This window comes from Kogia breviceps, chromosome 18, assembly GCF_026419965.1.
Source record: "Kogia breviceps isolate mKogBre1 chromosome 18, mKogBre1 haplotype 1, whole genome shotgun sequence".
NCBI classification, from domain to species: domain Eukaryota; kingdom Metazoa; phylum Chordata; class Mammalia; order Artiodactyla; family Physeteridae; genus Kogia; species Kogia breviceps.
The window spans coordinates 51,459,175-51,482,471 of NC_081327.1; the positions used below are offsets into that span (position 1 = coordinate 51,459,175).

The 23,297-nt window shown below is 50.0% G+C and overlaps 1 protein-coding gene across 1 annotated transcript in view; it reads left to right on the forward strand.

Moving 5' to 3' along the window:
* The window catches only part of BCO1 (beta-carotene oxygenase 1), a 37,910-nt gene that overhangs the window by 10,706 nt on the left and 3,907 nt on the right, over positions 1-23,297 (forward strand). Inside the window, 9 exon segments of the mRNA XM_059043818.2 lie at positions 2,582-2,711; positions 4,044-4,191; positions 5,801-5,937; positions 7,099-7,114; positions 8,222-8,443; positions 11,021-11,204; positions 11,207-11,277; positions 19,672-19,777; positions 22,948-23,042. Coding sequence (XP_058899801.2) covers positions 2,582-2,711; positions 4,044-4,191; positions 5,801-5,937; positions 7,099-7,114; positions 8,222-8,443; positions 11,021-11,204; positions 11,207-11,277; positions 19,672-19,777; positions 22,948-23,042 — 1,109 coding nt within the window.

Genomic DNA, 23,297 nt, shown 5'->3' on the forward strand with positions numbered 1-23,297 from the left:
CCCCCAGGTGAGTCTTCCTGCCTCCAGGATTTTGGAGAATTCAGAACTGCCGCCATCACTTATCACGTGCATGCTGAGCGCCAGGGAGCCAAACTCCTTCTATCGTCCCATCTCATTTAAAACTGCCAACCCTAGTTGGGGAGCACTGTATGATCCCCAGCTTCCAGTTGAAGAAACTGAGGTTCAGTGACAAAGGGACTCACCCAAGGTCACATGGCTTGGATGGGGACTTGCCCAGAGTCAAAGCCTTGCCCCAGCTACCTACTATATCTGACTAGCATACGTAGCTTTTTATTGAGCACCTACTATGTGCTAAGTGCTTTACAGGCCTTGAATGTTATAGCAGCTCTGTGAGGAAGGTATCAGGATTCTCATGTCAGAGCAGAGGGGACTGAGGCTTGCCTTTGACACAAGGTCAAGTGCATGGCCGGTAGATGATGGAGCAAGGATTCATATCCATGTGGAGACTTGAACCCACTTAGGGTGGAGATCTTGCCTGTCCCACTCACATCCTGGCCCATCCAGGTGTTTAACAAATAGTGATTAAATGCATGAACCCCGGGCCCAGTTAGCCCCAGAACTTCGTTTTGTGAGAAATTTGAAACCTTCAAGCATTGTTTAAATTTTGTCTTATTTGGCTGTTAATTAGCAAATGACATTAAGTTGATTTTTTTTTCCCTAAAGAATACATTTCTAGTTAGTCTTCTACACACTTCTTATGTTCAGAGGATTAAACCAGATAATACATATATAGTGCCCTCACAGTGATTAGCACACACATGCCCAATAAATGTTAGCTCTTAGTTTCATTTCCTCTCCTGAAAATATAAAAAGGCCCTGGGCAAGAATTTCTTGGGATTCAGTCTCTCTTTGAAGCCCGTCATTGTGACAGTGGATACATGATGGCCGTTTCTCTGATGAACCTCTTTTTTATGGGAACAAACTGTCGGTATGTCCTGGGCCCTACTTTTTTGCATATTATAATTGTACCAACCCTGGAAGCATAGGTTATACTACAGCAAGGAATGTGTTCTCTAGAGGGGAAGAGTCAACAGAATGTCATTTGCTCATAACTAAGGGCAAAATAAAATGAAACAGAAACCCTAGAGGTTTCGAATGACCCACCAAATGAAGGTCAAAGGCCACAGGATTCACAGCCCTGAAGACTTCGTAAGGCCCCCACCTGACCCCCAGCCTCATCTCATTCCTGCTCTTCCCAAGTGCCTGGTGCTGCAGACCACACTGACTTAGCCCTTCCAGGAAGTGGGCTGTGCTCCCCACTCCCAGGTCTGTGCTTACAGACCTTCTGGGGAGAGTCCATGGGAGCACCTGACCCTCTCCCCTAGCCCCAGCTTCCAGGATCTGTTGCAGTTCAATTCTACTCATCCTTCAAGGGCTTTTTCAAGTGCTACCTCCTCTGTGAAGCCTCTCCTGACTCACCCACACCCACTTATGAAAAGTATATGTATCTCTCTCCCTTCTTGCCTCTCCCCTGTCCCCTCTCTCCTCTCTCCTCTTCCCTCCCCCTTCTCTCCCCAGAAGGAACCTGTGAATATATTATATGCTATTCTACATGGTAAAAGGGTCTTGCAGATGTGATTAAGTTAAGGACCTTGAGATGGGGAGACTGTCCTGGATTATCAGGGTAGGCTCGGTGTAGTCATAAAGGAAAGAGGAAGGCAGGAGGGTCAGAGTCAGAAAAGATGTGACAGCAGAATCAGAGGTCAGAGTGACGCAGCCACAAGCCAAGGAATAAAGGCAGCTTCTAGATTCTCCCCTAGAGCCTCCAGGAGGAACTAGCCCCGCTGACACTTTGGTTTTTGCCTTGTAAAACCCACTTCAGACGATGTCTTCCAAAACAGTAAGATAACAAAGTTGTGTTGTTTTAAGCCACTACATTTATGATAATTTGTAACAGCAGCCATAGGAAATTAATATAGGTCTAGAACCGTCTGTTAGATTTTCAGGTTGGTCTTGGTGGACTAGTCAAGAGTCCATGCTTTTCTGGAGTGAGTCAGATGCTCTGCAGTGTCATCAACACATGTACTGACCCTCTACGGTGTGCAGAATCAGGTATAAGGGTGCTCCCTGGTTGCAAATAGATATGAAATGTTACTCCAGGGGCTAAATTGTCAGTGTAGGGCTCCCAGAACTGAATTGGGCCCTGGAGAAACCTAGCCTAAGTATGGGGCCTTCTGGACCAATCCTCCAAATCTGGACCTTACCTGGAAGGATACAAATACGGTGGAAGGGGTGGTTGATGGCCTGGGTCGGCACCTCTCTGGGTGATGCTGGGCAACCGGATGGAACATTTCTGAGCCTCAGTTCCCTCATATGAAGAGGGAGCTGGGAACAGGAACACTTACCTGGACATATTGTTGTGAGTCTCAACCTTGCCGAAATGTGTGTGAGAGTTCCCTCCAGATGCTTGTTGTGTCTAGCACACGCATTAAAGGGACGGTCCCAGTGAACTCCCTCCCCCCCGCCCCCCACTGCCCATCAAATCCCTGGAATGGCTGAAATCAACTTCAAAGCCCTGTAAAGGTGTCAGTCTGGGACGATTCTGCTGCTTCTCTTTCAGGTGAAGTCTATTACAGGAGCAAATACCTGAGAAGTGATACCTACAATGCCAATATTGAAGCGAACAGGATTGTGGTGTCGGAATTTGGAACAATGGCCTATTCGGACCCCTGCAAAAACATATTTTCCAAGTAACTGTCCATTTTGAATCTAGTCCTGCTTTCCAGTGTCCTTTACAGTCAAAACAACCAGCGTTTGCTCCACATGGCTGTCTTTAGGTTGGGTGGAAAATTTCTCGTGATGGCCTTTGACCATATACGCTACGCAGTTTTGGATCACTGATAGCAAGAGAGGCAAAGAGCACCTGACAGATTGTTAGGTATTCTCCCACATAGCTGGTGGGAGAGCATTTTGGAATTATCTATCAAAATTACAAATGCACATTCCCTTCAGTCCAGAGGGGTACTTGCTTGTGTCTGAAATGACAAATGTACAAGGTTATGCGTGGCTGAATTATTTTCATATGTGCAGAAACTCTGGAAGGATGCATGGGGGAGGTGGGGAACTGATGAGAGGAAAGATGGGGGAAATTTTCAGTTGTATACAGTTAAAATCATCTGGGTTGTGGTGCATATGAATGTATTACATACATGTTCGACACTTAAATTGTTGGCCAGGGAATCAGGCCAGCCATCAGTACCTTCTTTCTGATACTCTTTAGACAGAGAAGGTTTGTGAAATGTGTTAGGGGTAGACTGGCCCAGAGAGGGAAGCTGGCTTCTGCTTTTCCAGAACTGACATCATTTCTCCAGTCCTAGCATCCAGTGCTGAGTTCGGCACACAGCAAGCAGGGAACTCCCATTCCCTCCTGGGGGAGGAGCCTGGGGGAGGAGCCTGGGGGAGGGGGAGGAAATGAATTTAAAACTGCAGCCTGTGGGGCCTCCTTGCTGTTACAGTATTTGCCAGTAGGGGGAGCACTAACCAGTACACGGGGTCAGGACTTCCTGCTTTGAGTTTGCCTTCTAATCAAATGATCAGTTCTTAACTCATAATTAGTTTGCTTTTCTTTTTCAAAAATCTAATATCCTGGACAAAGTTGGGTAACCAGGGTGGGCTCACATTCCTGCCCAAAGCAGAGATTAGCTGTTTTGCTAGTCTTTGGGGGGCCATTATGGGTATGGCTATGATTTCTGTAGAGCTTCTTAAAATACTTCAGAACAATCCACCAGGTCTTGATGGCTCTGGTGCAGGAGACTTGGATTTGGGGAGCCCAGGAGGGCTCAGTGGGCAGCCTTGTTGTCCCAGCTGACTCCCTCCTTAGCTGATTGAATGTGGTGGTATGTTTGGGTAACTTGATCTCTGAGTCCTCAGGATTCCTCAAGGGACTCATTGGGACCCAGTACTTTTTCTCCCTTAGTTGAAGTAGAGTGTTTTAAGTGGTGGGAAAACTAAAACCATCTCGAGTAGAACTTTCCAGCTGGGTGGACACAGCCATTGACCCCGTTGACTTGCTTCCTCCCCAGAGCTTTCTCCTACCTGTCCCACACCATCCCTGATTTCACAGACAACTGTCTGATCAACATCATGAAGTGTGGAGAAGACCTCTATGCAACCATGGAGACCAATTACATCAGGAAAATCAACCCCCAGACCCTGGAAACCCTGGAGAAGGTATCAGTAAATCTACAACCAGCCTCAGTTCCTGACTCAAGAAAGGGAACCCTTGCAGGAGGCCAGGAGCCTGCAGGAACTCACAGAGGAGCCCTCCTCTGATGCCCCTGGGTCTTGGGCTCTCCCAGCTCAGCACTTAGCACTGGATTCAGAGCTTCCTTACAGCTTCCTTACAGTGTCCTGTCATCTTTGTGTCTGTATTCATTCCTAGGACTCCCATAACAAAGGAATACAACAGAAATGTATCTTAGGTGGCTTAAGACAACAGAAATGTATCCTCTCACAGTTCCGGAGGCTGGAAGTCTGAAATCAAGGTATCGACAGGCCATACTCTCTCTGAAGTTTATAGGGGAGGATCCTTCTCTGCCTCTTCCAGCTTCTGGTGGCTGTTCCTTGGTTTATAGGAACAACCAATAATTGTTGTAATCCAATCTCTTGTAAAGCTACAAAGCATTGTATGAAGGCCCACCCTAATCCAGAATGACCTCTTTTTCACTTGATTACGTCTACAAAGACCCTATTTCCAAATTTAGGCACCAGGGGTTAGGACTTCAACGTGTCTTTTGGGAAGATCCAATTCAACCCCTAACAGTGTGCATAGTCTTTGGCACTGAGTGGCACCTCTGTGGAAATTTGAATGAATGACTTTACTGGGCCACCCAGGACTCCCATCAGCCCTGCCTTGTGTTGACCTGAAGAGGGAGGCATTAGGCACAGAGCAAGGGTGCAAAAATCAGTGCCCAAGCAGATACCTTTCCTGGGTAGAATCAAGTCTACATTTTTGTGAAGATCAATAGACCCACTTTCAGTTTTCTCCAGCTGGCAGCTCAAAGCCTGGATGTCTTTACAATACAATTTAACGATCTGTTGGAAGGAGTGCTTTCCTTAGCTGTGAAATTACATTCAGCTCCTTTTAGGCTAGGCAGCGTAGGTCCAACTGATGTACGCTTTCCACAAAGCTGCAGAGAGGAATTACTAGGCGAGAACGAGGTATCGCCTGACTTTTGGCTGTAGGAGGTTGTGCTATTCTGGGGGAAGAAGGGCAGGCAGTTGGTTCCCGGGCCACTGTATGATTGTGGCCTGTTTGGAGTTGGGATCATTACTGAGCTCATTAGTCTCCTTTCCCTTTGACCAAATGTTTTTGTAACCTTTCTGTTCCCAGAATAACCCTATGAGACAGGCCTGGAGATGTATGCCTCTGTGGGATGCCAAAGGGGAGAATTTAAATAGCTTCACCAAAGAAGTGGCCAAGATGAACCCTAAGGCTGCCTCTCTGCCCAGGTTGTTACTTGGAGCTCTCTGCAGTGAGGCGTCCTGTTTCCACGCTGAAGCCACCCGGCAAGGCCAGGTGGCAGGGTAGGAACAACTGTCAGAGAAAACACATGTAGCTCACCAAGTCCCCTGCAGCCTGTTAGCTGTGGGAGGCCCCCTCGAGGTTACATCAGGTTGCAAGAGGAAACATCTCCTTTAAAGGTGATGTCTGCCTCATTTTCGGATCAGGAGATGTGCAACAATAACCATCATCTCTCTCAACCTGGAGCCAGTCAGCTTTTCACAGGATTTCACCCTCTCCCCCTTTTAAAAACCAGGTGGCTGTCGTGTTTTGCAGGTTGATTATCGTAAACACGTGGCTGTAAATCTGGCAACATCACATCCTCATTACGATGACGCTGGAAATGCTCTCAACATTGGCACGTCCTTCGTGGACAAGGGGAAGACAAAATATGTGATCTTAAAATCCCTGCCGTGGTATCAGGTGGGTCATTCTGGGGCCGTAATGGAGTACAGACACCAAGGGTGGCTCTTTCGGAAGAGTTCTGATTTTGGTTGATAACACGACACCCAATCTGACACTTACCTGCACAGATGATTCAGAGGACCGTGAACTCACTTTTCTCCTTTAGGAGAAAAGAAATGATGCTAAGCTTCCTTTTGGAAGAGGTGAATCCCTTTGCTATTCCAAGCTCCTTTTCTTTAGGTTCCTGTTCGTTAATTCATTAATTTATCCATTATTCATTAATCATCTACCTATCAACCCATCCATTAATCTATTCCTCATCCATCCATCATCCATCCATCCTTCCTTTCTTTCATTCATTTTCTTAGTTTTCTGACAAACCTCTGTATGTCACGGCTGTGCTGTCCTCTTTCATCCCAGCCCCTGAAGCCAGGCTCCCACGGTTGTTCAGGGAGCTCAGCCCTGCTGGCACCCCCTCCAGATCTCCACCCCGTTCTGCGGGCCTTCTGGACCTTCTGCATTTAGGGGCGGGAACCTGGCGTGGAGCCCAGGCCAGTTGAGATTGAGTGTTCCTGAGGGGGAGGAGGGCGGGGCTCCTAGCCCTTATTTGTCCAGGACCCTCTTGGGAGCCACACCCAGGAGACCGGGCCTCCAAGGGTGGCTGTGCCGGCTCAGGAGGCAGTACAGAACTAGAAGCGTGCTTGGCTAGACCTTCTGGTTTAGGAAGGCCAGTTTCCATCTGTGATCCCTGCTGGCCGCCCTCCCTCACAGTCACATAGAGCTCCCCCCCCACACCCCCGCCATCCACCCACCGAGCAGATTCCAGGCTCAGCTGGCAGATGGGAGCCCCCGAGGTCAGAAGGTACAATGCACTCGTTAAATGGAACTCCCATTAATTAAGCCAATAAAGGGTCTGGCTTGGGATCCTAGAATGCAAACCTGGGGGTGGGTTAGGCATTTGCACCTCATATTACAGAGGACTGAGAGCCCCAGGAGGATCAGGTGACATGCCCACGGCTCACAGGAGGTACCCTCTGCACACCTGGTCCAGGCTGGCGGCTTCGCTGGGATTCACACCTGTGTCTGCCTCCCAGGCCCGGGCGCCTTTCCTTTCAGTTGGCTTTGTGTTCCATTTGTTTGGTGAAGAAAAGAACTACCCCACAACCCAGAGCATCCCTCCCACCAGCCAGCTGTTTACAGTGTGCACAGGTGGCCACAAGAAAGGTGGCAACGCTTGCGTGTGACTCATAACCCAGCCCCAGGCCTGGGCGGGGAGGCCTTTTGGCCAGCGGGCGACTCATCCTTGCAGAGCAATAAGCAAACCGAATAGTCCTGAGCCCCTTCGTGGTGGGTGCTGAGCAAGGTACTTGGACTCCTGCAGGGTCTCCTTTGGTCTCTCCCTTCTCTCTAATAACAGAGTAGGCAGCCAGGCTAAGGGGCCTGTGTCTTTCGGCTTAACCCTGTGCCTCTGGCTGTAATGAGGGAGCGTTCCACCAAGCCCTAGTTTCCCACCTGTAAAATGGGAATCGTACAGCCTACCTTGACTGTCACAATCTGTCACATTACCAGAGACACTTAGTCTCATTCCCAGGTGTTCCAGAACGGGCAATGCCAAAAGAAATTCATAGAAACCCCGTGAAATCCACGTCAAATGATGGTTCTCAGCAACATATCAAAGCTTAACCTTGGGAAGCTAGCCCACTGCCTGGGAGCTTGATGGAAAGGCAGGGCCTCGGGCCCCACCCCACAGGCTGAGTCACACTCCACATTTTGTCATGACCCCCAGATGGTCCGCGTGCACGTGAAAGTGGGGAACATTGCTCCAGAGCAGGGGTTGGCAAACGTTTTCCGTAAAGGTCCACAAAATAAGTATTTGAGGCTTTGCCACCTGTACGGTCTCTGTTGCGTCTGCTCAACTCTGAATCTCGAAAGCAAAGCAGCCGTGGACCCTGCAGGGGCCACGCTCCAGATAAACCTCTATTTAGAAAGCAGCTGGAGGCTGGGTTAGCCCCGTGTTGGAGTTGCACACGCCTGGCCCGGAGGCCCAGTGGTCCAGAGGCCCGGAGCGTGCGGACGCAGTGGATTTGGATGCCCATATCCAGATCTCACAGGGAAAGGGCCCCGTCCCTGCATCAGCCAGGCGGCAGCCCGTTCACCCAGTTTGTTGTCGGCTCTCATTGGAAGGTTCTTCTCAGCGGCCGGGTGGGTTTGAGAGGCTGCGCTGCAGGACACGGTGGTCCGTCGGGGGCCGCCAGGCCCGGCGCTGTCCCTGAGGCTGGCTTCTCTCTAGAGGGCGGGAAGAAGGGGCTGAGCCCCCTGAAACACATGGAGGTGTTCTGTTCCATCACCTCCCACTCGCTCCTCTCCCCGAGCTATTACCACAGCTTCGGAGTCACCGAGAGCTACATCGTTTTCCTCGAGCAGCCTTTCAAGATGGATATCCTCAAGATGGCAACCGCCTACATGCGGGGCGTGAGCTGGGCTTCCTGCCTGGCTTTCCACAGGGAGGACCAGGTAAGGCGGGGCCGGCGACCCCGCAGCATGAGGACGGCCAGAGCAGGATGGAGGTCAGCAGGCAGGGGCGGCTTCGGGAGGGAGGCCGTCAGCTGCCACGCAGTCTTCCAGAGGCATGAGCCGGCCTTCCAGCGAGTTCTGAAGCTGGGGTGGTCCTTCACAGTGGTCCCCAGTTAGGGCAAGGGGCTGGGCCCTGATGCCCCGACGTCCATAAGTCAGTAGAGCAGACCATCCCCAGAAGAGCGTGTGACCTTGGGCGAGGCAGCCTCGTCAGCCAAGGCAGCCCCTACTCGCCCAGCAACAAAGGGACTGCTCCTCAGCCCTGACCGACACCTGGCCTCCTCCAGCCTCCGCCATCCACTGACAAGGCCCTTTCGGCATCCCTGCTGGGGGGCGGGGAGGGGATGTCACAGGTTATTTAGACATCGTGATGATAGAGCGTCCCACCGGACGGTGTAGCAGAAACGTCTTCCATTTAGGTACACCTGAGTGGAGGGCCCAGAATATCTGTGTGCCTGTATGTACATGTACCTCCCTGTATATGTGATGTCTGCGTGTGTGTGTACATGTGGGTATGAATACATTATTCATGTATAGGTGTATGTATGTATTTATTTGCTCTTGTTACTTGTGGAAAATAATCAAGTAATTTTCAGTGTCATCTATTCAAATAGCACACAAGTGTAGAAAGCAACAGATCAAGTCCCCTCCCCCCGCCCCCTCCCCCTTCCTCCCCACCTCCCCATCCAGCCCCCTCCAGAGGGAACCACCACCATATCCATTCGACACCCTTCTAATCCTCTTTCTGTGCACCACGTGCATCTACCTGTACCCACACAAATACCTGTCCCGTGCGTGGCTGCCGCCTCTATGACGCCTGTATTCTCAAGGAGGAGAGTGAGGTCCTCGAGGGAACAAAGGGGTTAGGTGAGATCCTCCTCTGCCCAGAACCTTTTGCTGATTTCCCGTCTTCCTCAGAATATGATTCAGAGGCTTCACTCACCAGCCCATAAAGGCTCACATGCCCTCATCCCAGCTGCTGGCTCCCTGCTCACACGGTCGCCTCCTACACCTCAAACCTGCCAAACACGTTCCTGCCTCAGGGCCTTTGATTTTGTGTCCCCTCCACTTGGAATGTTCTTCTCCAGATGGCTTCCTCCCTTGATAAATCCGGGTCTCGCTCTACGCTCCCCCATCCCTGAGGTCCGCCTGTCTATCACAGACCACCCGCCTCCGACAGGCTTTCTCCGCCCCCCACTCCATTTTCTCAGTCGTGCTCACCCATCATCCTTGACATGTTGTATATATGGATCACTGACCCTTGGCCTCACCCCCACTGAAGTATACACTCCATGAAAGTGGGCGGGTGGTTTTATTTTATCTCTCCGGTTCCCCCAAAAGTGTCTGATGTGTCTTAGGCCCTCACATGAATGTTTGTGGACTGAGTGAGCTGGGCAGGGGGGCCAGCAGGGAGCCAGCGGAAGTGGGTTTCCTTCGCAGGACCGTGAGCGTCTCGCCGGCAGGAGTGTCAGGGTCCTCTGGGCCTCCAGTCTGCAGCCGCTGGGGACCTCTGGCCCTGGAGAGTCCCATAGTGAGAAGACAGCGCCCCCGAGGACGGGGCACAGAGCCCTGGGAAGGGCTTTGGAATGCATTTGGAGAACTTTCTGAGAAGCCCCTGTGGCTGACCCTGGGATTGGGTTTATGGGGAAGAAAGCCTACAGTAACCACACCTGTGTTCACCTTCCCAAACCCGTGCTCCCTCCCAATATGCCCTCCTCCTCTGTACACTACTCCTCGCCCGTCCCCCACTTCACTTCAAAGCCTGATTCTGGGAAAGGAGAGAAAGAAGCAATGAGCCAGAGGAGGTGGGGAAATGGCAGCCTGGAGCAGCCCCGCCCTCCTTTCAGAAGGAGGACGGTTAGGCCAGAGCCGCCAAAAGAAGGAAAATACCCCTTCCCCCTTGGGTTAGGCAACTGGGGCTGCAGATATGGCTACTTGCCACCCAGAGTGATACTGCCTGCGACACCCAGAGGTGCATGAGGACGCCTAATGAGCCGATACTCACGTGGGCTCCTTGACTAGACCCGTCACTCAGCACCGCAGCCCTCCAGGGCAGCCGGGTTACTGGGAAAACCACGCCTGCAGCGGGCAAAGGTCAGGAGAGGGGACCCAGGAGGGGCTTTAGGGGTGCTGGCCACCCATGGGGCCTGAGAAGCCTTAGATGGCTGGACCTGACTGTTTCTCCCCCATCTGGCCTGGCCTGGGAGCTGGCCTGTCGCTGCCCGCCTGGTCCACAGTCAAGTGAAGGCTGGGGAGACAGTACACTCTCAGATCCTGTATCTCCCCGGGTACTGTCCTGGTGAGGAAGGGGCCCTGGCAGCAAAGCTTCCCTCCTCCCTCAGCACTTCTGCGTGTGTCTGGAGGTGGTACACACGCAGAAGAGAGGCTCATGAAGGGGAGGGAATGCTTCAGGGTCACAAGCGAGTGGATGGCAGGGCTGGGTCTTGTCCCCTGCCTGATGCCACTGTGTTGGGCCTGCAGAGGAAGAGCTGACCACTGATGTGCATCTCCTTTCAGACTTACATTCACATCATTGACCAAAGGACGAGGAAGCCCGTGCTGACCAAATTTTACACGGACCCCATGGTGGTGTTTCATCACGTCAACGCCTATGAAGAGGACGGCTGCCTTCTGTTCGATGTCATTGCCTACGAGGACGGCAGCCTTTACCAGCGCTTCTACTTGGCCAGCCTGGACAAGGACTCCAGGAGAACTCCAGGCTCACCTCCATCCCAGCCCTCACGAGGTCTGCAGTGCCCCTCCACGTGGACAAGGTAACGGCTTGAGTCCTGGGAGATGTGAGTCCACTCAGGTAGTGACTTTGGCTCTAATTTCGTTAATATTGAAATTCCAAATGAGCTGTTCTTTTTTTTTTTTGGCTGTGTTGGGTCTTCGTTGCTGCACGCGGGCTTTCTCTAGTTGCGGCGAGCGGGGGCTACTCTTCGTTGCGGTGCGCGGGCTTCTCATTGCGGTGGCTTCTCTTGTTGTGGAGCATGGGCTCTGGGCATGTGGACTTCAGTAGTTGTGGCATGTGGGCTCAGTAGTAGTGGCTCACGGGCTCTAGAGCGCAGGCTCAGTAGTTGTAGCGCACGGGCTTAGTTGCTCTACGGCATGTGGGATCTTCCCGGACAAGGGATGGAACCCGTGTCCCCTGCATTGGCAGGCGGATTCTTAACCACTGCGCCACCAGGGAAGTCCCCAAATGAGCTGTTCTTAAAGAAAGACAGAAAATGCTTTCATTATTTTTCCAAATATGGTATATATTCATGGTAGAAACTTTAGAAAATATAGATTAAGTTAAAAGGAAAAAAATTTACCATAAACCCATTGTGGATATATTTGTATTGCTTCCCAATTCTCTCTCTATATATAGATAAATAGATAGATAAGCAAGTAGACAGAAAGATATGCATACACAATATATATTGATATGTATGTATATAATATATATACATACTGTGTATATATCTCAAAGCTGTTAAAAATTATGTACAGTATGATTTTATTTTCTAAAATTAATATTTAACATATAAATACATATATCCTAATTTTGCAAAGAAAATTATACTGTACACAATTTTTAACAGCTTTAATGAAACATAATTCATATACCATACTATTCACCCATTTTCACACATTTAAAGTGTACAATTTGGGGCTTTTGTGGTGGTGCAGTGGTTAAGAATCCACCTGCCAATGCAGGGGACCCGGGTTCGAGCCCTGGTTCTGGAAGATCCCACAAGCGGCGGAGCAACTAAGCCCATGAGCCACAGCTACTGAGCCCACACACCTAGAGCCCGTGCTCCACAACAAGAGAAGCCCCTGCAATGAGAAGCCCGCGCACCGCAACGAAGAGTAGCCCCTGCTCGCCACAACTAGACAAAGCCCACGCACAGCAACAAAGACCCAATGCAGCCAAGAACAAATAAATTAAATATATAAATTTTTAAAATAAAGTGTACAATTTGGGACTTCCCTGGCCATCCAGTGGTTAAGACTTTGCCTTCCTATGCAGGGGGTGAGAGTTCAATCCCCGGTCAGGGACCTAAGGTCCCACATGCCCTGCGGGCCAAAAAACCAAAACATAAAACAGAAGCAACATTGTAACAAGCTAAATAAAGACTTTTTAAATGGTCAACATTTAAAAAAAGATCTTAAAAAAAAACAAAGCAAAGTGTTCAATTCAATGGCTTTTAGCATATTCACAGAGTTGAATGTATAACCATCAGCACAATCAATTTGAAAACATTTTCATTTCCCCAAAAGACACCTTGTACCCTTTAACCATCAGCCCCCCACCCCCAACCCCTCCTTCCCCCACCCAGCCCCAGGTAACCACTAATCTACTTTCTATCGCTGTGTATTTGCCTATTCTAGATATCTCATATAAATGGAATCATACAATATGTAGTCTTTCATGGCTGGCCTCTTTCACGAAGCATGTTTTCACAGTTCATCAGTGTTGTAGCACGTATCAGGGCCTCATTTTTTTTCATGGCTGAATATGTACATACTATTTTGTATACTGCTATACATACTATTTCCACCTACTTGTATATGTAGACATCTCTCCATGAGATGACATATTCTTCTATGACATCATTTTAAATATTGGCCTGGCAGTCCATGGTGGGGGTTCATCAGCAGTTGCTTACCCGTCTCCCTGATATTGAACAGTCCTGTTCTTAAAATGACCCCTGGGCCAGATGTTATCCTTAATTAGGCTGATGCTGCCAGGGCTCTGGGTTTGGTTTTGAAGGCTACAGAGGCTTCTGGCTCCAGAACTTCCTGACTTCATGACTTAATTAATTTAAATGAATCCAAATTCAATTCAATTCAGTTTTGATGGCTCATCCTTACTCAATGCACTCTATGTGCCAGGTACTTTGCTAAGCATTGTATTTTCCTTACCTAACTTAATGATCAAAACAATCTATGGGAGCGATCCTCAGGTTAGCCTCATTTTACAGATGAAGAAACTGAGGCTCAGAGAGGTTAAGGAATGTGCCCAAGGTCACACAGCCCAGTGGCAGAGTCAAGATTGGCTCTAAACCCTTCCTTGGAGCTGGTAACGGGTATAACTCTGCTGATCTCCCGAGCAGGCCTAACTCTTGGAAAGAGTCCCAGAGGGTCACCCTGACCTCTCTCAGGGCCCTGCAAGCCTAGGGAACAGAAGACACTCCTACATGCCCAGGGAGGCTTCTCCTACCCTCCAGGCTCCTCCATGCAGGAGTTCAGGCACCTCCCAACCAGTGGGTGGAAGACCCACATCTGAACCCAGCTTTGTCCAACTCCAGAGTTGGGTCCTTTCTCCTCTCTCCAGCATTTCCCCATCCGCAGTCATTTGTGTATCTCTGTCATGATTTGCACCGTATTTCCTATCACCTCTATTCACATTTACAAAATCATGTTTTCATTTAAATCAACTCCCTCTTCCCTTAACTCATTTGGAAGGAAACCTATCACGACCCAGTGGAAAGCCAGCATTGCACGCTGCAGATGGAAGAGCCGATGAGCATGAAGGGCTGGTGATAAAGCACAGGTCCTAAAGCTCTAGCCTGATGCTGTTGCTCTTGCCAAGACCTGATCTCTTCCTTAAAGAGAACATTGGAAAAGTATTAGGTGTCAAAGACATAGTGGCTCTTAACTGAGACTCTCGCCTTGACCCAGTCGGAAAGATTGCAAGAGAAAATGGGATTAACTTTCTCCCCACGTGATTCAGGGCTATTGAATGAATGTCCGTGTCCCACAGAATCATCATCTGAGCCGCTGGCCTCTGTGCCCGTCACTCTGGGAAGTTCCATAGTGCAGCGCTTGGGGTGTCTCCTGGCTCCAGGATGCAATGGGGGGTGTCACAAAGCACACAGGTGGCAAATCCTGAGGCCTGCCCACCTCCACCTCACCTCCCACCCCACGCCTGCCTTGTGGAGGCCTCAACCTGTGGATGGTACACAGAGAGGAAACACTCCCTTCCCCTGCCCACACACTGCAGGATTTTATAACCTTTTATCAAGCTCTAGAAATGATTTGCTTCCTTGGAACCAAGCTAAGAAGTTTAGCACATGTATTTTAAAAAGGCACTGCGTGAGCCGTCTACAAAGAAGAGCAAGCGCTGGGAAGGGTAGCTCCGGCCACGCTTTTTTTTAAAAAAAAATAAATGTATGTATTTATTTATTTTCAGCTGTGTTGGGTGGGTCTTCGTTGCTGTGTGCGAGCTTCTCATTGCGGTGGCTTCTCTCATCGCGGAGCACAGGCTCTAGAGTGCAGGCTCAGTAGTTGCGGCACACGGCTTAGTTGCTCCACGGCATGTGGAATCTTCCTGGACCAGGGCTCGAACCCGTGTCCCCTGCATTGGCAGGCGGATTCTTAACCACTGCACCCCCACGGAAGTCGGGCCACGCTTTTTAATTGCTGTTTATTGTCCCTTAAAAATGTCTCCTTGGGGCTTCCCTGGTAGCGCAGTGGTTGAGAGTCCGCCTGCCGATGCGGGGGACACGGGTTCGTGTCCTGGTCCAGGAAGATCCCACGTGCCACGGAGCGGCTGGGCCCGTGAGCCGTGGCCGCTGCGCCTGCGCGTCCGGAGCCTGTGCTCCGCAACGGGAGAGGCCACAGCAGTGAGAGGCCCGCGTACCACAAAAACAAAAAAACCAAAACAACAACAACAAAAACAAAGAAACAAACAAAATGTCTCCTTGCTTCACTTTCAAGTCGCCCCACCTGAGTGTTGAAAGGGGAATGTCGAGCTACAGACATGACCTATGTGTCCAGATCCGGCGGCTCCGATTCCATCCCGTCCAAAAGCATATTAAGGAAGGGCCTTAGGGGATGCCGCCCTCTCTCAAATGCCCTTCAGTCTGGGGCCTTTGCACATCACTGCCCCTCTGCCTGCAGCCCTGTCCTCTTCCCATGAGACCTCTGCTCCTGTCCCGGCCGCAGGGTGCACTCACCTGGGGGCTCGTCCTTCAGGTCTGGCATGCTGACCCCCTCAGTGGGTTTGTATGTTCTAATGGCACCTGCAGCTCTTTGCTCACACTGATGGCAGGTATATTGAGCTTCCCGTTACAGCTCCCAGAGGGCTGGGCCTCTTGGTCTTGTCAGCAGTTTATCCTCTGAGCCCATCACAGGGTCTGGTACTCGGAGGGTTCTCATTAAGCCCTTAGATATTTTAAATAAATGAATGAACGATGAATGAATGAAAAAGGTGAAGCAAGGTCTCTAAAAGGGCGCCAGGTCTCCCTTTAGCGCTTGGAACATTTCCCGAGTGGAAAGTGCCTTCCACATAGAGTGGGCTATCCTGAAGTGTGTTCAAAAGTCTGCGGCCTCCCAGCTGCTCCAGCTTCTCTGGCGTTTGGGCCAGCTGTGGTCAAAGGAAGGAGGGGCCCACCGACACCCTCCGCCTGTTTGTGTAGGGTGGTGCGGGGGTTGTTTAAGGTGGGGCTGGGCCCCAAGGGGCGTGGGCTGTGCCAACAGGCCCTGCCAGCCACCCTGCCCTCATCCTGCAGGGCTCCAGGAAGGGGCGGGGCTGGAATCTTGGAGCTAGAAGGGGTGGTTCCAACTCCTGGTTCAGTAGATTTGGTTTTTGTCTTGTTTCCAAATGCAAAAATGAAGTCCCAATAGTAAGAGAAGCCACCATTTCTCGAGAGCTCACTCTGTGCCCGGCCCTGTATCAGATGCCTTTTCTGCTCTTAGACCCAGGCCAGAGGGGCCCCCTGCTCTGGACTTTCTCCATCAGTGTCCCTTCTTCACTGGGTGAGGAACTCACAGGGCCACAGGGTGCCCACCCAGAGGGGCACCCTTCCGACCCCAACTGTGACCTGGGATCCCTGAATTCCCTGCACAAATGACCCAAGCCAGCCTGCAGCAGAGGCCTCTGTTCTCCTGAGGGCAGGCTGTGCTGCTGGATGAAGCCCTCAGACCCACCAGGGAGGCCAGGGCTGGCTGGGGCTTCCGTGCAGTGGCAAGAAAAGGAGAAGGGAAGCCCGGGCCCCGAGGCCAGCCTTCAGGCTGCCACCTGCTTCTAGCTCAGAATGCCAAGGAGTCCTGGAATTCTGAATCACATACATCCTTCCAGACCGGCACTGGACACTAGAACCTGCTGCAGTGGAGGAATATTCTCTGTCCAAGCAGTAGTAGCCAGATACCTCGGCTACTGAAATGTGGCCAGTGCAGCCGAGGAAGGGAATTTTAAATTTCATTAAATTTAAATTTAAATAGCTACGCTTGGCTGCTGGTGGTTGCCGTATCAGACAGCACAGTTCCACAACATTATGAAGCTCTGTGCATAAAGGAAGGTGGGAGAGAACGGTATTTTACTTAACCATTTGATACATGTGGACATAGGTTTGGTGGGCCTCTGCTCTCATCCTGGGTCCTGAAAATTATGGGGCCTGTGAAATGCTCTGCATGCTTCTCACCGAATCTGTATGACAGTCCTTGGGGTTATTTACCATCCCCATGACTGTAGATGCGAGAGACAGTAACTTGCCCAACATGACAGAATCATCCAGAGGATTTGAGTTGGGATTTGAACGCATGTCTGTCTGGCTGCAAATTACTGACTACGATGGCCTGGCCCTGGATCAGGTGTTTTCATAACCATTATTTAATTTAATCCTAAACACAATCCCCAGATGCAGGTCAAAGGGACCTTCGCTTGTACTCGCCACCCGTCCGAAAGTTACGGATTGCCCCCCTTTGTACAAACGAAGAAGCAGGCTCAAGTTCACGTAGAAAGCTCTACAGTCATACTTCACACCCAAGGCTGCCAAAGTCCAAAGCCAGTGTTTTGTGAGAGTATTGAGATTACTGCTTCTCATGGGTGTCCCATCGAGTTGAGGAATTTCAAAGCCAGACTGCAGGATTTCATTGAATTCTGGCTGGAAAGTGATTTCTTCCCAAAGTTGAGCACATTGGCCATAGAAAGCTGCCAAGTCATGTTCGTTACTGCTGTGTGTGGAAAAATTCACAGTTTATGCCTCAACCAGTCTGACCAGTTTCATGCTGCAGCTAGAAAACGTCTCTGTGGACTGACTCCCTGAGAATCAAGCCCGGGACATGCACAAGAGGCCTGTGGCTGCCTCTCGACTAGCAAGGCGCAGGGCAGGGCCTCTCACATGTGGGGCTGCACATACAGATGAAGGCAGACAGAGCTTCTGCTTCCAAGTCGCCCGATGTGCTAGGCGCTAGACGACCTTTTCACGCCCTTCGTTTGATTTTTACAACCACCAGCAAAGCACACGTTCTGCCCCTTAAGAGTTGAAGGAAAAGCTCATTGAGTCATGCATTTGCTGATTCCTTCAGCAGTTACTTCCTGGGAGCTGACTGTGTGCCATGCACTGAATAAAACCTGATCACTGTCTTCACAGGGAAGACAGCATGAAAGAAGAAAGCAGGTCCATGAAGGAGATAATTACAGCTTGGGACACACGCCTTGGAGACACTGCAGACCAACTTGTCAGGCAAAGGGATGATTGAGCCGAGAACTATGGGATGGCCACCAGCCAGCCTCCTTTGCCTGCCGCCTGCAGTGCTTTGGCTTCTGAGCACAAGAATCTCAGTGCGAAGCTCTGGGCCCAGCCTCTGCTCCCCTCCGTGTGACCTTGGGCGAGCCACTTTCCTGCCCTGGGGCTCAGCTTCCTCTTCTGTTAATTGGGATCACACTAAACAAATCTCGGAGGGGCCCTACGGTTCCGCTTCTAGGATGCAGTATATTTCCAGCCTTCTCAGCAAAAAGCTGCTGTTGTTCAAATAGGTTTGTTTTCATTATAAAAGCTTATTTTGGAAAGTTTGGAAAGTAGAGGAAAGTTTAAAAGAGGAGTCAGACATGCCCATAATTCTCCTCCTGTAGCTCCACGAATGCAGAGATTTGCTCCTGCTTCTCCTCCAGTGCCTAACCTGAACTCAACCCCAGGGGTAGTGGCAGTAGCAGTCGTAGTAGTAAAAATAATAATAATAATAACAATACAATTATGTTATCAGTAGCAGTTAACATTTATCCAGCATTTACCGCTAACCAGGCCCTCTTATAAACCAGCTGCATGGATTATTTTATTTAATCTGCATAATAACTCGGAGACGCACTTACTATTTATACAACGCTTGTGCTATACCTCATTATACAGATGGGGAAACTGAACTTCAGAGATACCAAGTGAGTTGTTCAAGGTCCCATAGAGAGTATGTGGGGACACAGGGAGTAGTAGATGCTCAATAGATATTTAATCAATTGTGTTCAGTCTCTTTCCTGGCTACAACGGTGATGGTAAAGTACTGAACGAAGTCTGATTGTCACTTGAGACCAAGAGATGTCCTTGATAGATATTTTTCTCCCAAGTAATTGTTATTGCATGTTTGTTTTCTTTTCAACAGGGGTACATTTTCATAGGAGAAAATACTGAAAATCTAGAAAAGCCTAGAAAAAGAAATGAAAGTCTCCATAATCCCACTGCATGCCATACTGTTACTATTTGGTATTTCTCCCAGGCTGTTTTCAATGTAATTTCTTTTTCTTTGTTTAACATGGCTGAGCTCAGACTGTGAATGCTTTTTTCACTCGGTTTTCTATCACGAGTGTTTCACATGTTGTTATGAACTCTTTACAAACACCTTTTTAATGACTGATGCAGCGTTTTACAGGTGAATCATCCGGTATTTAAAAAGCGAGAACTTATAAGTACATTAATTCACCTGTGAGGGATCAGGCAGCCCAGAATAGAAGAAAAGATCCAGAGTTTTTAGGGCCCTCCTTCTACCACCCACCAGCTTTGCCCACTTTGGGGAGTTACTTCCAGCCCCCAGTTCTCATTTTTAACTGAAAATACCAATCATATAATAGCTGCTTCCAGTGGTTAATGTGAGGCCAGAACAAGGTGAGCTAAAGCTTTTTTTTGCGGTACGCGGGCCTCTCCCTGTTGCAGCCTCTCCCGCTGCGGAGCACAGGCTCCGGACGCGCAGGCTCAGTGGCCATGGCTCACGGGCCCAGCCTCTCCGCGGCACGTGGGATCCTCCCGGACCGGGGCACGAACCCGCGTCCCCTGCATCGGCAGGCGGACTCTCAACCACTGCGCCACCAGGGAAGCCCTAAAGCATTTTTTTAACATGTGCACAGTAAAACAAATATTTGTTCTGGATACCAAGTTTTTATTTTCCTGGAAAACCGATTCTTTCAGAATGCAGAGGCGGGCTCCAATTTAATCAAACTGTCATCTACAACAGCAAGAGCCCTGAAGGAAAAAGAGGACCAAGTCTACTGCCAGCCGGAGTTGCTTTATGAAGGTAAAATGCATCCTCTCTCCTGTGTTTAGGGAGGGGCTGAATGTCCTCTTTATATGATACCTCTTTCTGATGCAGAGGAGATGTGCGTGGAGCGGGGACTGAGAGGAAGCTGTTGGGACGCCCAGGGGAAGGCATCTGGGGACGCTTCTCTTTCATGTATCTTCATACCCCTCCCAGGGAGGTACTCGGGTGGTCCTTGGACCCAGGGACTTTCACGGCTAGCCTTTCAAATGCTTCCGTGTTGTTGTTTTTGGGGGGTTTTTTGGCTTTCTTTTTAAAAGTTTATTTTATTTTTTTTGAATTTAAATTTTTTATGCCGTTTTTAAAGGTTACTTTCCATTTACAGTTATTACAAAGTATTGATTGTATTCCCCGTGTTGTACGACACATCCTTGAGCCTGTCTTACACCCAGTAGTTCGTACCTCCCTCTCCCCCACCCCTATATTGCCCCCCTCACCTGGTAGCCACTAGTTTGTTCTCTGTATCTAATGCTGCTGTATCTTGAACGCTGACTTACGGAAGGGCGTGACGTGTGCAGATTTCTACCTGTGCACACTCAGAGCACCCTGCAGCATAGGTGCTCTCAGCCCCATGTGCCAGAGGAGAAAACTGGGCCTCAGAAAGGCTGAGCTACACCCAGAACATAAACCCGCTCAGAGAGAAGCACCCACCAGGGTAGAGCGTCCCAACGTGGGCACCGCTGATCCCGGGGCTGGGTCATTCTTTGCAGTGAGGGCTGCCCCGGGCATTGGAGGAAGTGGAGCAGCGTCCCTGGCCTCCAACCTGATTGAGAACCACTGCCCTAGTATAGAAGCCCGTGGGGTGGGGACCGTGTTTGTGTGCTCGGTGTACCTGACAGAAGTCTGGCTTGGAGCAGGGTGTGCTCAGTACGTAAGCGGGGAACGAACAGGCCCGCCCAGGTCAGGGCTGGGGAGCGGCGGGCGGGCTCTAGGCTGGGAGCCCGGCACCCCGTGTCACTGCCCCACGCCAGGGCCAGGCGTCTGGAAGGACAGTCCCGGGGACTCTGCTAGGACAACCTCAGATTTGCCCACTAAGAACCACGTCTACACATGGCAGCCCGTGGATCCCATGATGGGTTCTGTGTGGTGGCCCAGCCTCTCAGAGTCTTTGGAGGTGAACATAGACATGCTTGTCCCCATTCTTAAGGCATCAACTTCCATCTCTGCTCACCTGTCACTCACGTGGGCAGACGGAGGGGTAAAGCACTACAGTCGTCTTATTTCTGGGGAGGGACTTCTTGTTGATCGTAGCACCCTTGGGCAGCGCCGAACAGCATGGCCGTAGACAAATGCTTCCAGATCCCTCCACCTGTGACAGCCGTTTGGAAGCGTCCATTGCCGTCTTTCCATCACGCAGGCGCTGCCTGGCGCATCTCCCCAACTGCCCGTCCTTTCCTCCGCAGTCTCGTCCCGTTCTTATCACGTTAGGTGAGTCCATGCATGGAAGGGGCTTAGCTGAGGGCCTGGCCCACAGTGAGGGTCCAGGGGCTGCCGTATACTGTTCATGCTTTAGAACCGAGCATAGCAGAGCTGAGAATAATCCGATAACTTGCCTGAAGTTGGGCAGCAGAGCCAGCATCTGAACCCAGGCTTCACTGACTCGAAAAACCCTTAACCTCTGCATTTACGGTTATACAAAATGCATACCATACCATCTAGAATGTTCTGAAATGGCTTCTTCCACTTAATGAACGTAGCCTGGGAATTTTCCCACATCCCAAAGATTCTTCAAGAGCGTGGCTTTGATAAGTGGACAGAATTCGCAGGGATGAATCACATTTTACTTCTCCATGGGCGTGTAGCTGGTCATTTACAGAGAGGAGGAAAGGGGGGTTCCAGACCAGGTTCGAGGGACCCAGGAGCATCACAGGGAGTCTCAGACCGACCCTGGCATCTTTTTTCTGAGTTGAGTGTGTGGGTGGTCCCTCGTCCTCATGTTCACCTTGACCTGTCTCTTGGGAATTTCTTGATTCCTCGCCTGTGGGATTGGACCTCTTCCCTTCCTAGCGCTCCGCCCCACTTCCCTCCCCACTGAGCCCCATGACCATTTATGCCCTGGGTCCGCTTCAGGAGGCTTTCATGTGGCAGATGTTTCCATCTCTGCTGCTTCTTTTCTTGGACATTACATTTTCACCAGCAGTTGGCTCCAACTATCTGCAATATTTCATGAGAGGGACTTTCATTTCTATATTCAGACTTAGAAATTTAATTTGACACAACAAGCATACCTAAATATATATGCATGGACATGGACACATTTTTAAGGCTTTTTGGGTTACAAAAGTAATAGGTGTAATGAAAATTTCACGCAATGAGAAACGGAGAATGGACAGTACAAACTATAAACCACCATGAGGAAGTGATCACCCCAGCAACGCTTCCAGACTTTTTCTCTTCATTTATAACACAATGGAGATAATTCCATAAGCAGCCTTTTACATTTAATCTTATGATGTAGACATTTCCCCATGTTATTAAAATTCTTTGTGTTACTTTTTTTTTTTGCGATACGCAGGCCTCTCACTGTTGCGGCCTCTCCCGTTGCGGAGCACAGGCTCCGGACGCGCAGGCTCAGCGGCCACGGCTCACGGGCCCAGCCGCTCCGCGGCACGTGGGATCTTCCCGGACCGGGGCACGAACCTGCGTCCCCTGCATCGGCAGGCGGACTCTCAACCACTGCGCCACCAGGGAAGCCCTGTAAATGTTACTTTTGTATAATGTTATTATATGATTTCACCAGATTTATTTAAATATTCCCCACTGATGCTCCTTCCACAGCTTCAGAAGTTTCTATTCACACCCACACGTGTGCATGTACACACTTTTTTAAAAAAGAGCTTTAAAACAGTGCAGTAGCCTCTGATTTTAATCATGCAATTTTCTTTGATTTCTATCTTGGATAATTAAAGTAGTTTATACACTGAAAAACCCAGGTCTATCTTACCTTGCTCTTAATGGGGTAGTTATCAGAAGTTCCCTCCTCCTGCCCTATGATCACCCTTGATCCAATGCAGGGCCTGAATCAAGTTCAGGGATCCTGGCTTGGGAACCGTTTTTGTGAAAAGGATGCCCGGCCTGGATGCCACAAAAGACAGGTGGTCCCAGCTCTCGGTGAAGGGGGCTTTGTCAGCTGTGTCATTTCTCTCTAGGTTTAGAGCTGCCTCGGATCAATTATGCTCACAATGGGAAGCGATACCGCTATGTCTTTGCTGCTGAAGTCCAGTGGAGCCCCATCCCAACCAAGGTACTAGTCCTTGGGAGATGGCAGCCTATAACCATCGTGTGTGTCTGCAAAGCTGAGTTCCCAGGTTCTCAGGGAGGTCAGAACCGAGGTCCCCTTGGGGTGGGGGTAAGTCAGAAAGTGACGTCAGCTTGGGACAAAATACACTGGAAGCAACGATGGACCATCCAGGGGAGGGAACTGCACCTTATGGGCTGTTGCTCAGGAAGGATGTGGTGGCTGGAGTTTATCCATTGATTTCTTTTTTGGATGCATGTT